This window comes from Eumetopias jubatus, unplaced genomic scaffold (assembly GCF_037043125.1).
Source record: "Eumetopias jubatus isolate StellerSeaLion01/CBP00866 unplaced genomic scaffold, mEumJub1_p1.0 scaffold_12, whole genome shotgun sequence".
NCBI classification, from domain to species: domain Eukaryota; kingdom Metazoa; phylum Chordata; class Mammalia; order Carnivora; family Otariidae; genus Eumetopias; species Eumetopias jubatus.
Window position 1 is genome coordinate 11,672,588 of NW_028274818.1, and position 14,318 is coordinate 11,686,905.

Consider the following 14,318-nt stretch of genomic DNA (forward strand, 5'->3'; position numbering starts at 1 on the left):
TTGAAAAGGCTATAGTTGTACAACAGTGCCTGGTAGACAGGTTAATGCATCAGGCCCCTAACTATTGGCCTTCCTAATATCAGGGAGGATAAATTGATGCAACATCAGCATCATTTTATACAAAGGATTTTTTTTTTTAAAGTATACAACCAGAGGACTTTTCTGGAAAAATAAGAGTATTCTGCCTTACTTATGTTACTATTTCAGTAAGCCCATCATGATGCAGGAATTAAAACACAGAGCTCAAGATGACTGAACTTTTTTTAATTAAAAAACAAAACAAAACAAAAAAAGACTCCACCCACTCAAATTGCCTAAATGAACAATGCCAATGCCAATGCCTCACTAATGTGAGGTTTTAGCCTTAGGTTTACTTTGACAAGTTACAGGAGAGCAAAAACTCTTAGCTGGCAAATTCCAAGAAAGCAAAAATTCTTTCGACAGGAATCTGGCTACAGAATAGCTTTTCTTCTTATTCCTCTTGGCTCAAAATCTTACTAAAATTAGGACCTTCAGTGGAGACAAATCAAGAAAAATTGTATTCCCTAAAAGAAAATTTCTCAGAAAATAGTGGAGCAATTACAGGATTCCTGTGAAGGTGTTTTTGCTTCATGGACTAATTTCTAATCCAAATCTCAGCCACTTGCATCAACAACATCGAGCACCGATTTTATTTGTGTTTAGCAAGCATCTAAGGATTCCATGCTTATGCACACCAGTAGACCACAGGGGTGGGGAGGGGCGGGGGGATGGGCAGGCTAGTCCCCTCTCTTGCACCTGAGCCCTTCTAGGCCCTGCACCTGCGTTATTGTCTTTTCTGAAGGAGGCCTCCCCACACTATATTAAGTCCCACCAAATCTGGAATTTATTCCTGGGGAGAAAAATCAAGTCTCTTCCCTCAAGGTGCTGACTGCCCCAGAACGTCGGGGCCCCTTCCGGTGCTGCCTCCTCCATAGACACCGGCACACTGGGCTCAATTCCACGACCCCAAGGTCACGACCTGAGCTGAAACCAAGAGTCAGATGCTTAACTGACTGAGCCACCCAGGTGCCTGTGCAAAGGTTTATTCTAAAGGACGACACTTATCAGCAAATAAGGGCACATTTTACTCACACAAAAGGAAAGGTGGCCACCCAAGGGAGCAAAGAATGGAGAGCCTCTCCCCTCAAGAGTTAGCTACTTGGGATTTCTAAATTGGAAGCATGCCCTCACCCCCTCAGGAGCCAGAGGTGCAAGTCTGAGGTTCTAATCCCAGAACTGCCAATCACATGTCCAACAAGTGCGTAAGGTCCCCCAGCTTCAATTTCCTTATCAAAAGGAGACGGTAATACAGACTTCATAGGGTTGTCATCGGGATCAAATAGAATAATTTGTATGAAGTAATACATTAGTTCTGTGTCTGGTGCCCAGTAAACATGCAATGAATGGATTTGCCTTGGTCACTTCCAGGCTCATAAAGTTTAGCCCACCACCAATGTTTAACAGGACTCTCGATGTTTCTCAGCACAAAGCAACACCCAGTTGCGTATTTCTGTACAGATCGCAGGACAACTGGGTTTTGATGTGGGTGTCCTATTAGGGCTACAAGGGGCTGTGGCTGGAGAGGGTAGAAATTCCTGCCATCAGCCACACAGGAGAGCACGTGGGTCCTCTGGGACAGAACTCGGCCACAGCGTGGACCCTCCCGAGGGCCCTGTTCACAGGCAGATCTCCTGTATCCTCTCGGCCTCCGCTTTAGGGTCTGGGCCTTCCAGGAGTCTCAAATCCTTGAGCACTCCTGGCTGTTCTCTTCATTTTCATTTCCCTTTAGTTATGTCTGAGCCATAAGGATACATTCTTGTCTAGTTCCTGACTCGATCTAGTTTGGAGTTCTGACTGCTTGCTTTGGGGCCCACGCATGAACGGGTGAGCGGCGTCCTCCTGAGGCCAGGGTGACAGGGGTAGCAGTAAGTGGCCGGCTCTATCAGATTAAGATGACTCTTGGGGGAGGAGAGTCTCCCTCACAGCTGACCATGGAGGGTCTGAGCTGGGGCTAGGTAAAGGGGACAACCATCCTGTGGGCATCTTGAACAGCACATCTGAGCTTCATGCACAAAAGCGGTGAACCTCTTACCTCCTCGAAAGCATCGCAGCCTGTCACCACGATATTGGGTCTGAACTGGTCCATTTTCACTTTCTTCTCCAGCCTGGTATTCAGATCCGCCAGGGAGGCTTCCGAGAGGATCATGATGGGGCAGCAGTCTGGGTAGGCCACCTGTGCCAGGGACATGGCACCCTCAGGCCTCCCTGCCCCGTGAAATGCCCTAGCCCAGCTGAAAGCGAAGCAAAGGCCAGAAGAGTTGTGCAGGGAGGGCCAGTGGTGTTCGGGGAGGGGAGGGGACACGGTGGTCTTGCATCCGGCCAGGTCAGGGCCGGGCCGGTTCCTGCCGCTGAGCCTCGCAGGGGCTCTCCCGCCACTCGGAAAAGACAGCAGCGAGGGCTGAGGGGCCAACATCACTTTCTGGGACTCTCCCTGGGCCTCACTCCAGCGCCCAGCCCTGACCCCCTTCCCACAACATCATTGTCACACAGGGGAAGGACCTGATGCCAATCAGCTATGCTCTGGTCCCAATTTCTCCACATGGCACCCATTCACTCTATGTATGAAGCACCTACTCTGTACCAGGCACTGTACTAGGTGGGCAAAAGGCAGTGTGAAAATCCCTGCATTCAAACAGCTTGTGGTTCAGGGAGGTGCTGGCATTTTAAACCCTAACTCGCTGCAGAATCGAAGGCTTTGCGCTGTAGCTGCCCCACAGGGCGGTCTTCCTGAGAAGGTGACTTTTTGGTGCCTGAAATAGCCAAGTCAGCCTGATGGCCAAGGAAGCCCCAGGAGAAAGTCAGCTTCGGTAATTTTAAGAGCCTTGGTTCAGTTCCAAATGAACTTCTCACTTCCCAACGTGAGTGTCTCCTGAGTCCCCATCTCACTGGGGGTCACCCCCGGCCTCTCCCTCCACAGTCCAGACACGATCTATCCACCACGCATGCTGGAGAGCCTGCTCCACTCCGAGCCACTTCCCTCTCCATCCCCCACACCTGCCCGGGACATGCCCTCAAACCCCCTCACCTGGGCCGTTCCTACACTCTCCTAACTGGGGACCTCCTTTGTGGGTCAGGAAGGAAGCTGGAGACAGAGGGGTGATTGGCAGAAGTGAAGGGCAGCTCTCTGGAAGCACACCTGGTAATTCGGTACTGAAGTAGAGAAAATTTCCCTCGATGGTCTTCCCTTCATGTGCTTCTCAAACTGAACCAGCCTGAAAGCCTCTGTTTTCAAGAAGCTGGTGAACCACTGAGCTGCCTGGTCGCCACAGTCCCTGCCCTCGATGTCCATACCAAAGAGCCTGGAAGGGTCACAAGAGAGCGCCAAGTTACTGTCCTGCCTCAACACGCTGAGAGACGGGACAAAGACAGGACAGCTAGACCGCTGGGACCTGACTATCCCGGAGCGCCAGGAAGTGGTCTTCGGGCCAAGGGCCAAAGCCGGACAGAAACAGAAGGGAGGCAGTAGAACGTTCCAGGGAAGAGCTTCTCAACCCCTAACATGCCTGCAAATGCAGACTCTGCTTCAGAAGGTCTGGTTGGAGCCTGAGATTCTGCCTGCCTGACAAGCTCCGGGATGCCTAAGCTGCTGGTCTGCAGACCACACTTTGAGTAGCAAGGATTCATGATACTTTTCGAAGGGGACAGGGACTATGGTGTGGTCAATGCAGCCTAAGCTTGGAGTCTGGCAGAACTGGTTCAAACTGGAACTCCACCATTCTCTATAAAGACTGTGACCTTATACAAACCACTGAACTCCCCTGACCTTGTGTCTCCGGTTGTAAACTGGACAGTGTAGTATGGTAGCTACCCACAAGGTAGGCACAGAGTCAGTCAGATAACACAGCAGTCTTTCTGCTTGAATACCACTAAAAAAAATGTTTAAAAGCTATGTACCCCTCACAGAATGGCAAGTTGACATGTAAACTATTTTTATCATAAGTTTAATTTATTGTAAAAGATATAATTTCCATTGAATTATAAATATTAACATTTAAAATATAATTATAAAGTATATTATGTATGTTAATATACAAATATATAAAATTATACTTTTTTAAGTATGCAATGGAATCTAAATGCCATGGTGGTTTGACACCCACTCCTCTTCATTTCTTAAAATATATGGTTAAGGGGCACCTGCGTGGCTCAGTCGGTTAAGCGTCTGCCTTCAGCTCAGGTCATGATCCTGGGATCCTGGGATCGAGCCCCACATTGGGCTGCCTGCCCAGCAGGGAGTCTGCTTCTCCCTCTCCCTCTGTTCCTCCCCATGCTCATGCTCTCTCTCTCACTCTCTCAAATAAATAAAATCTTTTAAAAAGTAAATAAATAAAAATAAAATAAAATATATGGTTAAAAGGTGCCTGGATGGCTCAGTGGGTTAAGCATCTGACTTCAGCTCAGGTCATGATCTCAGGGTCCTGGGATCAAGGCCCACATCAGGCTCCCCGCTCATCAGGGTGTCTGCTTCTCCTTCTCCCTCTGCTCTTCCCCCCACTCATGGTCTCTCTCTCTCTCACTCAAGTAAATAAATAAAATCTTTAGAAAATGAAAAAATAAAAATAAATAAAATATATGGTTACGGTTAAGGTCTACTTTAATAGCCCACATTTTTATGTCATTCCTCTTTTTATTCTTGAATACAGATGTACACGTTATTTCTCTTACATAATTTTATGGTTATTGATCACTTTTTAACCAATTAAATTTTCTGTTTCTTAAGGCTCTAAAGGAGAAGAAATTTTTTCAGGACTGAGTTATCATGACAATTTTTATTTGTGTACAATGGGTCACAACAAAATGAGTTATAAGTTTTGATAATTACTAAGCATAAAAAGTAAAATTTTGTTTAAAATTTAAGATACTTAAGACATAAAGCCTGGAATGGATTTTTTTTAAAGATTTACTGATTTATTTTGAGAGAGAGAGGGGGGCAGAGGGAGAGGGAGAGAAGCAAACTCCCGCTGAGCACAGAGCCCAATGCCACCCTGAGACCACGACCTGAGCGGAAACCAAGAGTCCCACACTTAACTGACTGAGCCCCCCAGGCGCCCCTTTGAATGGATTTTTACAAAGAAAATCCAGTTTTGCTGGAAAGTTCTCAAAGAATAAATATTAATCAAATCCTATACAGCAAAGCTTTTCCTCTCCCTGCGCAAAGGCATTAAGAGCGAACACTGGGAGGCAGGAGGGTTCAAATCCCAGCTCTGCCTTGCATGACATGATACGAGTCCTGTTTTCCTGGTGTGAAGTAGAATTAATGATATCCACCTCATGAGCTTGAGGAGATAATTAGCTAAAATATTATATTCGATGAATTATTATTTCAGGCTTTTGAAATTTCAGAACCTTGAATGACGGATTTCAGCTCAGACACTCTGCTTAAAAAAGCATACAATCAGGGCACAGGGAACAATCTGTGGCCTTCCTCTGAGCCTTGGGACCAGCGGACAACTCCAATCTCCACAAGCTGAGAATGCTCAGGTGTTACAGAGGGATCCAGGGCACCCCAAGACAGGTACCCAGGCCTCTAGGACTTCCCCATAGCACAGGACAAGACCCCCAGGGAGCCAGAGAATTTGACGGCCCTGCAGGGGTCCTACAGACTGAAAGGAAGCCCAGCACTGAGGCATATCCAGGCCAGAGGTGGGAATCTCCTAAATCTGCCTTGGGCCAGAGACCTGAGAGGCTGCAGTCACCTTGAAAAGTTCTAGGGCCTTCTCACACAACCCTGAGATATGGCTGGTAGTCTCCACTAACTGCCTTGTCTGCCTGGCTTGGGGGCTGGCAATGCTGAATAGAAGTCCATCCAACTTGAATAAACAGAGACAAACTAAAGATTGGCCCTTGGCACCCCCTCTCTCTATAGGTATTAATCATGCTTTTGCGTTTCCTGTATTCTTGATGCTTTGGCATCCTGGGGCCTTGCTGATGTGGAAGGAACTGCCCCTCCCAGGGCTAATCAATTCCTACAGGTAGGAAACCACCCACCTTTAGACAGCACGACAACCAATCCAGAGCCCCCACCCTCCACCACCTCCTCTCTGGGCTCTGTCATGCCAGGCCACTGTCCCCGGCCCTAATCGCCCAGGGCCAGGTACCAGGCACCCAGAGACAGCCTCTATGCCCCAGAGCCCACTGAAATTACTCAAACTAGCCAACCCTGAAGCTGTTTAACCGCCCTGCCTGGGACTTCCTGTGGAAACCACAATAAAGGCTCTTGTAGGGGCACCTGGGTGGTTCAGTCAGTTAAGCATTTGCCTTCGGCTCAGGTCATTATCTTGGGGTCCTGGGATTGAGCCTCCACCGGGCTTCCTGCTCAACTCAGCAGGGAGTCTGCTTCTCCCTTTCCCTCTGCCCCTCCCTCACTGCTCATGTGCACGGTCTCTCTCTCTCTAATAAAATCTTTAAAAAAAAAAAAGGCTCTCGTTCCCCCCTCCACGTCTCCCCAACCCCGCACCCCACCCCAGCCCACCCCTGCTGCTCCTCTGTGTGGCCCCACATGACACGCCAAGCCTCCTGTTCCCAGGGACCCGTGAATATAGAAAACGTCCGTCTTTCTTCATCACGGTCATTTGCCCCTCTGCATGCCTTAACCATACCTGAGTAAAACAAATCCCAGGGACCCTTAAAACAGTACTCTGCCTCACCCACTCACCCCCCACCACTGGATCGATCCCAGCCCTGGCGAGACTTCTCTGAATTACTTCCTTTACCAAACGCATCACCTACTATACACACTGGAGCAAGACAGGTGCAGGGAGAAGCCTACAGGAAAATCACGTCAGGTCCCCAGGGGCCCCAAGCAGAGCACCTGCAATCACGGAGCTTGTTTGAGAAAGGCAGCTTGCTGGGCAAAGCCAGCTGGCCCATGCCCGGAGCCCGGAGGATCAGGCGGTCACCCTCACAGGTGATGGACACCAGCACCAGGCGAGGCTCCTGCCGGGCGGTGACCATGTGTCCATCTTCCTTAATCACCAGCCAAAACCTGCCGAGGAACAAACACGAACATGCTCAGAAAAGCCTCTTCCACCCTCTCAAAGGCTTCCCTCTAGCTTCCTATTTCATCAGACCCTCTCCCCTGCCCAGACTCGGGATCCAACAATATTTTTCTAGACAATTACCCCGATCTGGTCAAATTCTTCGGATCCAAAAGTTGGTGCCCCTAAAAGCAGCTTCTTTGGAAGAAACAGCCCTCGGAGAAAACATCTGGCCAATGTATGAAAATCCCCAGTTCCGAAAATGCGGAAAATGAGGCTGGTTTAAAGGACCTTCCCTCGCTGCTTAGGGAATCCTGATGCTTAGTGTGCGGCTTTGTTGCGGTCAGAAATTTCCCCGCGCCTGTTAAACCCACAGCAAAACGTCTTCCAGGTCTTTTTGCTGTGGAACAAGATGGGGCCCGAACTCCCGGCCCAAGGGCACTAGAACCCTGGACGGGGTCTTGTGATGTTCGGGAGGCCGGAGGATGCGAACAGGCCTCCACTCCATCTAACCTGCTGTGGCTCGCAGGTCTGACATCAGGAGACCCCGACACAGCCTCCCCTCTTCGTGCGCATGCTCTGACTCAGAGAACGAAGATGCCCACACACCATGAGTTAGATCAGAACTCCGCTTACTTCTAGAGAGCCCGCTGTTCCAGGCTCAGCTGTCACGCTGCATCCTATCCCGAGGGGGGAAGGGCTGAGCTTTCCCGGGAAGGGGAAGGAGCCTGGCCGGGGTAGGTCGGTTACGCTTTTATCTACAGCGGAGCGTAGCACGATTTGACGACTAAAAGATATTTAAAAAGCGCTGTTCCCCCTGGAGAAAGTAAGTTTCGATGCCACCATCTGAGACAGGACACGAGCGGCGCGTGACAAAGGCTGTAGGCGTTGGCTTACGAGAGGCTGCCGAAAGCCCGGGCTTCCCAAACGGGAGCAGGATGGAAGGGACCGACCGCAGGCCCTTCCTGAAGGAGGGGCGCCTCCTCTAGGGGAGAAGTTGCCAACTACGACTGGAACCAGGTGGGAACGCCTGCCCTAAGCTGATGAGGCTGTCTGATTCCAGAGGACAGGCAGCTCTGTCTCGGCCTTCACCATACCCTGGGAGGTGTCCCGTCCCTGCCACCGGGCCCGCTAACCGGTAGGTGTGTTGGTGTCAGGGGATGGCGGTGGAGGTATGGCAGTACAAAGGCACCTCGGGCATCGTCTTGGTTTTTCCCACCCCAGGGCTGGTGATGCTGGGCAGTGGCAGGCCCCCATCTCTCTGAGAAGCCACCTTTGCCTCCCAGGGTTGTCTGGCCCGCTTGCCTACGGGGTTCTGTGACCAAGGGCATTCCTGTAACTTTGTTACTGCCCCATTCCCTCGGGGCTGGGCCCTGTTCCTATTTTCAGCCTCATCCCTGGGTAGAGTTCCGGATGACCCTGCTCTGCTTCATCCTCCCAAAGCCTGCACCCTAAACTTCCAACATGCCCTAGTACCCAACAGGACTCCCTCAGAGATCTGCACCCAGCCAGACACATGTCCCAAAAGGAATCTGCATGTTATTTCTGACCTTGAGTCCCTCCCTGGGCTGAGTCTCCTTGTCCCCATCCACCTCCACCTCAGCCCTTCACTGGGGCTTACACGCCCTGCCCTGAGCTCCAGTCTGCTGTTTAATAGCATAGGGGTTAACCCCTGGGCCTTAACAGCGAGAAGGGGAGGGGGCTGGATGTTTTGTGCTAGCTGCTACAAGTGGAAAGTCAAGTGGCAGCTTGCAGGTGGTCTAACACTGGGATAGGACAGAGACACCAATGAAAGATAAAAAGTTGGGTGCCTGGGTGGCTCAGATGGTTAAGCGTCTGCCTTCGGCTCAGGTCATGATCCCAGGGTCCTGGGATCGAGTCCCGCATCGGGCTCCCTGCTCCTTGGGAGCCTGCTTCTCCCTCTGCTTCTCTCTCCCTCTCTCTCTCCCTCTGTCTCTCTCATGAATAAATGAATAAAATCTTTAAAAAAAAAAAAAGATAAAAAGTTGCTGCCTATAATAGACCCCGACCACTGTCATTACCTTGCCCAATGGGGTCATGGCATTTCCATCTCTTGCATACAAATGATGCCCAGTGAATGAATAATTATCTCTGTTCTGCCAGATCTGAAAGAAAGTAAGTCTGGAGTGTGGATTTTTCACGACCAAGTAGTCCCCAAACTTTCTTTTACCCCTAAAGCAGGAGTGTGCGGTGTGAGAATCAGTGCAGAGGCCAGGGCTCAGGTCCTCCAAAAGAAAAACAGTGCTCCGAGTGATCACGGGGGTGGGGGAGCAGAGCCCAGGACAGCTGGAAAACCTCATGTTTAAACTCAGAAATTGGTCTGGGAAGCAGAAGTGCTGGAGCCTGAAAAGGGGAGAGGGGAGCAGGGAACCCACCACAGACAGCCAGAGGTAATGTGCTCAGGATGATAAACTTAGAGAACTCATTTCTCCAGGAGATCATAGTCGGTGCAGAAAACATCAAGGGCTGCCTTTGGAAGGGATAGGGCAGATTTAGGACCCATGGAGTCAAATATATACCCACTAAGAAGAGCAGGATTTACAAGGTCAAGGAGGGCAGCCAACCCTCCCACCTTCTGTGCCAATCAGGCGATACAGCATTCTGCCAGGAGGACTCTGAACCAGCTCAAAGTCCAGGGTGCCCAAGCCAAACATTCACAAATTTGTTAAGAGCTTTAGACAAAATAGTTCTAGAAATCTGAGGACAGAGCCCTTATGAAGAAAGAGCCCAGCTTCTTAGAATGGTTCCAAAGAATGGTTCGACATGGAGTTAAATCCGAGGGGCCTTTTCCTGCATTCCAGGCTGTTTGTAGTTTCATTATTAAGTTGAGAGAATAGCAGTCATTTAGCAGAGTTCTTTCTAGCTTGCTTCCGAGTTTCAATTATCCTTTAATAAATAAAACCTAGATGAAATAGGGTCTCTGAGATCAAGTCCAAGCCCTTTCTTTTGTAAATGAAAAAAAATGAGGCTCAGAAAGTTTCGATGACTGTGCGTGGGTCTCCTGATCCTCCGTGCAATCCTCACTCTTCTAAATCACCCTGGCTTCATAAAAAGTGCATGACTGCTGTACCCACAGAGATCTGAGTTCACGCCCCTCCAGCATATAACTGCTTTGGGTGAGACACTCACCCTTTCTGATCCTGCTGTTTTTTACTTGCAGAGTGGAGATAACATCTAGCCCACAGGACGGGGCTGAGGCTTGTGTAAGGTCATCCACGTGACAGGATTCCGCTCAGTGCCCGAGGCACAGGAGGCACCGAATCCGTGTTCATCCCACGGCCTTGCCCGGCCTCCTTCCAATCTCCATGCCCCACCACCCCATCCCAAGCATTTAGTGTTCAAAACAAGGGTTACTGGATATAGTTCCATTTATTTTAAGATACCCATGGAAGCAGAAAAGCAAAGGACAAATCCTTTCTTTCCACAAAAGCAATAATCACAGCAAAGTAGTGACAATGAGAAGTGGAAAAATAGTCATTCAGATGATCAGAAGAGACACAGATAAGAACTGGAAATCTTGGGCGCCTGGGTGGCTCAGCTGGTTAAGCGACTGCCTTCAGCTCAGGTCATGATCCTGGAGTCCTGGGATGGAGTCCCACATTGGGCTCCCTGCTCAGCAGGGAGTCTGCTTCCCCTCTGACCCTCTTCCCTCTCATGCTCTCTATCTCTCATTCTCTCTCTCTCAAATAAAAAAAATAAAATCTTTAAAAAAAAAAAACTGGAAATCTCTCTGAGAAATAACTTCAATCCTTCAAGTGGGGAAGGAAGTAGCACAAGGTGACTTTCTCTAGATGTGCACCATGAGAATTTGCTTCCCCCAGTTTTTGGAGGGTGTCCAGTACCCCTGTGCCTAAAGTTTTCCCAGCAGTAGGAAGACTTTTCTAATCCTTCATACTTGAATAAGCTCTAAACATGCTCTTCTCATTCTTAATGGCCCCAGATACCACCCTTTAATTATAGCAACAGACTCACCTGGGGAGATTTTAATACTACACAAGGTGGCTTCACTCTGGGTGATTCTGATTCCATAGGTCTGGGATGGGACTCTCAGGAAATTCAAGTTTTAAAAATCAGTGGCTCATTAAATGTTACAGTTCCTCTGGTCACTCACTCCTCTCCTGAAATAAGTCATTCAGAGGAAGACACATTCCACATGATTTCACTCATAGGTGGGATTTAAGAAACAAAACAAAGGAGCAAAGGGAAAAAGAAACAGACAAATCAAGAAAGACTTTTTTTTTAAGAATTTATTTATTCATTTGACAGAGAGAGAGAGAGAGCAAAGGAAGGCGGAGTGGCAGGCAGAGGGAGAAGGAGAAGCAGACTCCCCACAGAGCAGGGGGAGCCTGATGCGGGGCTGGATCCCAGGACCCTGGGATCATGACCTGAGCCGAAGGCAGATACCTAACCAACTGAGCCACCCGGGCATCCCAAGAAACAATGACTCTTTTTTTTTTTTTTAATTTTATAGCTTTATTTTTTACATTTAGGCTTTTAATCCATCTGAAGTTTTGAAATAGAGATCTAACTTGATATTTTAAGAAATGGGTAACATATCACTATACACCCTTTTTTTAAAGACATCTAATTTGAAATGACATCTTAATTTTCTATATACATAATGTCTGTTTTTTAAATTTTTTCCCCTAAAAATCCTAATATTTTTTCCTATTTATTCTTTGATGTAGTGTTCCGTGATTCATTGTTTGTATATAACACCCAGTGCTCCATTCAATACGTGCCCTCCTTAATACCCATCACCAGGCTAGCCTATCCCCCCACCTCCCTCCCCTCTAGAACCCTCAGTTTGTTTCTCAGAAACAATGACTCTTAACTATAGAGAACTGACAGTCACCAGAGGGGAGGGTGTGGGGGGATGGGTTAAATAGGTGATCGGGATTAAAGAGGGCACTTGTCATGATGAGCACCGGGTGTTGTATGGAAGTGCTGAATCACTGTATTGTAAGCCTGAAACTAATACTGCACTGTATGTTAACTAACTGGAATTTAAATAAAAACTTTAAAAAAAAGTTCTGTTGATAAGTTGTGTACCCCTGATATGATACAAGAATAATGGAACTTTACTTCTGTGCTCTTCTTCCTAAAAACCCATAATCCCTGTCAACCATAAGGAAGACATCAGACAAACCCAAACTGAAGGACACTTTACAAAATGTCCACTCAGGATTCCTCAAAACTCTCAAGATCATCAAAAAACAATACAAGCTTGAGAAAGCATTATAGTCTAGAGAAGCCCAAGGAGTCACAACATCCAAATATAATTACAAATGTACCCTGGTTAGGGTCTTAGGATAGAAAAAGGACATTAGGGGAAAACCAAGAAAATCTGAATAAAGTATAGATTTAAATAAATAAATAAATAAATAAATAATAAAAACCTCTCCAGGATTAGGGGCGCCTGGCTGGCTCAATTGGTAGAGCATGTGACCTTGATGTCAGGGTCCTGAGTTCTAGCCCCACGTTGGGGGCAGAGATTACTAAAAGCAAAAACAAAACACAAAAATCCGTCCAGGATTAGATATCTGGAGCGGAGGATGGAAAATGCCCAAGAGTTACATGGTCTGCATACACAACATTTCTCTAAAACAAGTTGAAGTTTTTCAAAGCTGTGAGAGTCCACATTTTTTAAAGAAGACAGCTGAGAAGAGTGAATACATGTGTCCTGGAGTAACTCGGGGCAGCAGATAGTCTCTGCTAGAAGATTCTTTGAATGACCACCTGGCAAACGTCCCCTCCCTCTGAATACAAAGAACCACAACAAAACCACCCCAGACAGATAGGAAGGCATCTTAACCCTAACGAACCAAAGAAGGGGATTCTGTTCTTCCTTGTTCACTCTTTCTAGAATGTTGCATTCTTCACCATCAAGTGAGTCTTCCAGATATCCAGCTGCATAATTCTGTGTCCGTGAATATATGTCTGTAGCCTGACCTTTGGGATGAGTTAAATGACAGGACACCTTTTCTTTTCTGAGGGAGATGAATGGAATTTACATATGCGGGGACTTATGTGGGTAGAGACTTTCCCCAGAATTCTTCATTAAGGACCACTCTGCTTCTGGGGAGAGGGGACACACTATTCTCTTAATGGCAAATATTACATTTGCAGTGCCCCAGATATCCCCTCTTCCCAACACAAAACTTCACCCTGCTCATTACTTATGAAAGTGGATCAAGTCTCCGCCCCCCTCACCCCGAGTCTCCTAGGCACCTGCTCCAGGACTGGAGAGAGACGTGGAAGGAGCAAACTCCAGCAAGACCAAAGCCAGTGTCCTCGAACGAGACTTGCTTTCAGCGTTGCCGCTCTCTGCCCACGTGTGCTCACAGCATTTTATTTTCTACTACTGTGCCGTAGACTAAGATAGAATCAGAAAGTTTAGAACTAGCAGGAGACTTGAAGATAACCAGGTCAGACCCCGTCCTTCTACAGAGGAGGAAAGTCTCATCTAGAGGTTTTAAGTAGGGTTTGCCCCTACCTAATTTTCCAAACCTGAACCAGACATGAACTGACCTTCCCAGCTAAAGGATCAAAGGCAAAGCATCCAACCAACAACCCAGGAAACGCAAGAGGCAAACCTCTAGATCGCTTCCCGCGAGCGGCCCCCGCCCCACCCCGTCCCGGGCAGGTCCTGCGCAGCCGCGGCCCGGCCCGGCCCTACCTGTCCCGCAGGTGGCCGCAGCGCAGCCCCAAGGCCGTGCACTCCGCCGCGCTCACCGGCACCCCCTTGCACGACTTGACCGGGTAGATCCAGAGCTGCGCCACGGTGCCCACCTGTTGCAGCCGCCGGCGCCGCCTGGAGCGCGCGCGGCGCCAGGCCACCGTCCCCAGCGCCACGGCGGCCAGTCCCAGCGCGGCCGCCCCGAGCCAGGCGGGCCGGGACGGCGCGGGGAGGCGCGGCGCGGGGAGGCCGAGGCTGCGCAGAGCCGACGAGCCGGCGGCGCCCATGGCCGAGCGGGCGGGGCGGGGGGCGCGGGCGGCGGGGGGCGCGGAGGCGCTTAAGGCTGGCGGCGCGCGGGAGGAGGCGCGGCGGCTCGGGGCGGGTCCTGCCCTCCCGGCGGCCCGAGCGCGGACGTCCCGCGGCCGCGCCGTAACCGGATGTGGGGCGGAGAGGGCCCGGGCCAGCCCTCCCCTCACCGCCCGCTTTCTCCGGGTTGGTAGCCGGCCCCGCGCTAGCGCCCTCCTCCTGCGCCGCCACCGTCCCGGACGCGGCCCCCCGGC

General features: G+C 49.5%; 1 protein-coding gene across 3 annotated transcripts in view; it reads right to left on the reverse strand.

The window, feature by feature from the left end:
* The window catches only part of MTARC2 (mitochondrial amidoxime reducing component 2), a 32,377-nt gene extending 18,332 nt beyond the window's left edge, over positions 1–14,045 (reverse strand). For all 3 annotated transcript variants that reach the window (XM_028104780.1, XM_028104781.2, XM_028104779.1), the window contains exons 1-4: positions 13,759–14,045; positions 6,893–7,066; positions 3,218–3,380; positions 2,114–2,254 (exon numbers count right to left, since the gene is read on the reverse strand). In XM_028104780.1, coding sequence (XP_027960581.1) covers positions 2,114–2,254; positions 3,218–3,380; positions 6,893–7,066; positions 13,759–14,045 — 765 coding nt within the window. The remainder of the gene's footprint in view (positions 1–2,113; positions 2,255–3,217; positions 3,381–6,892; positions 7,067–13,758) is intronic.
* Between the last annotated feature and the right edge of the window lie 273 nt (positions 14,046–14,318).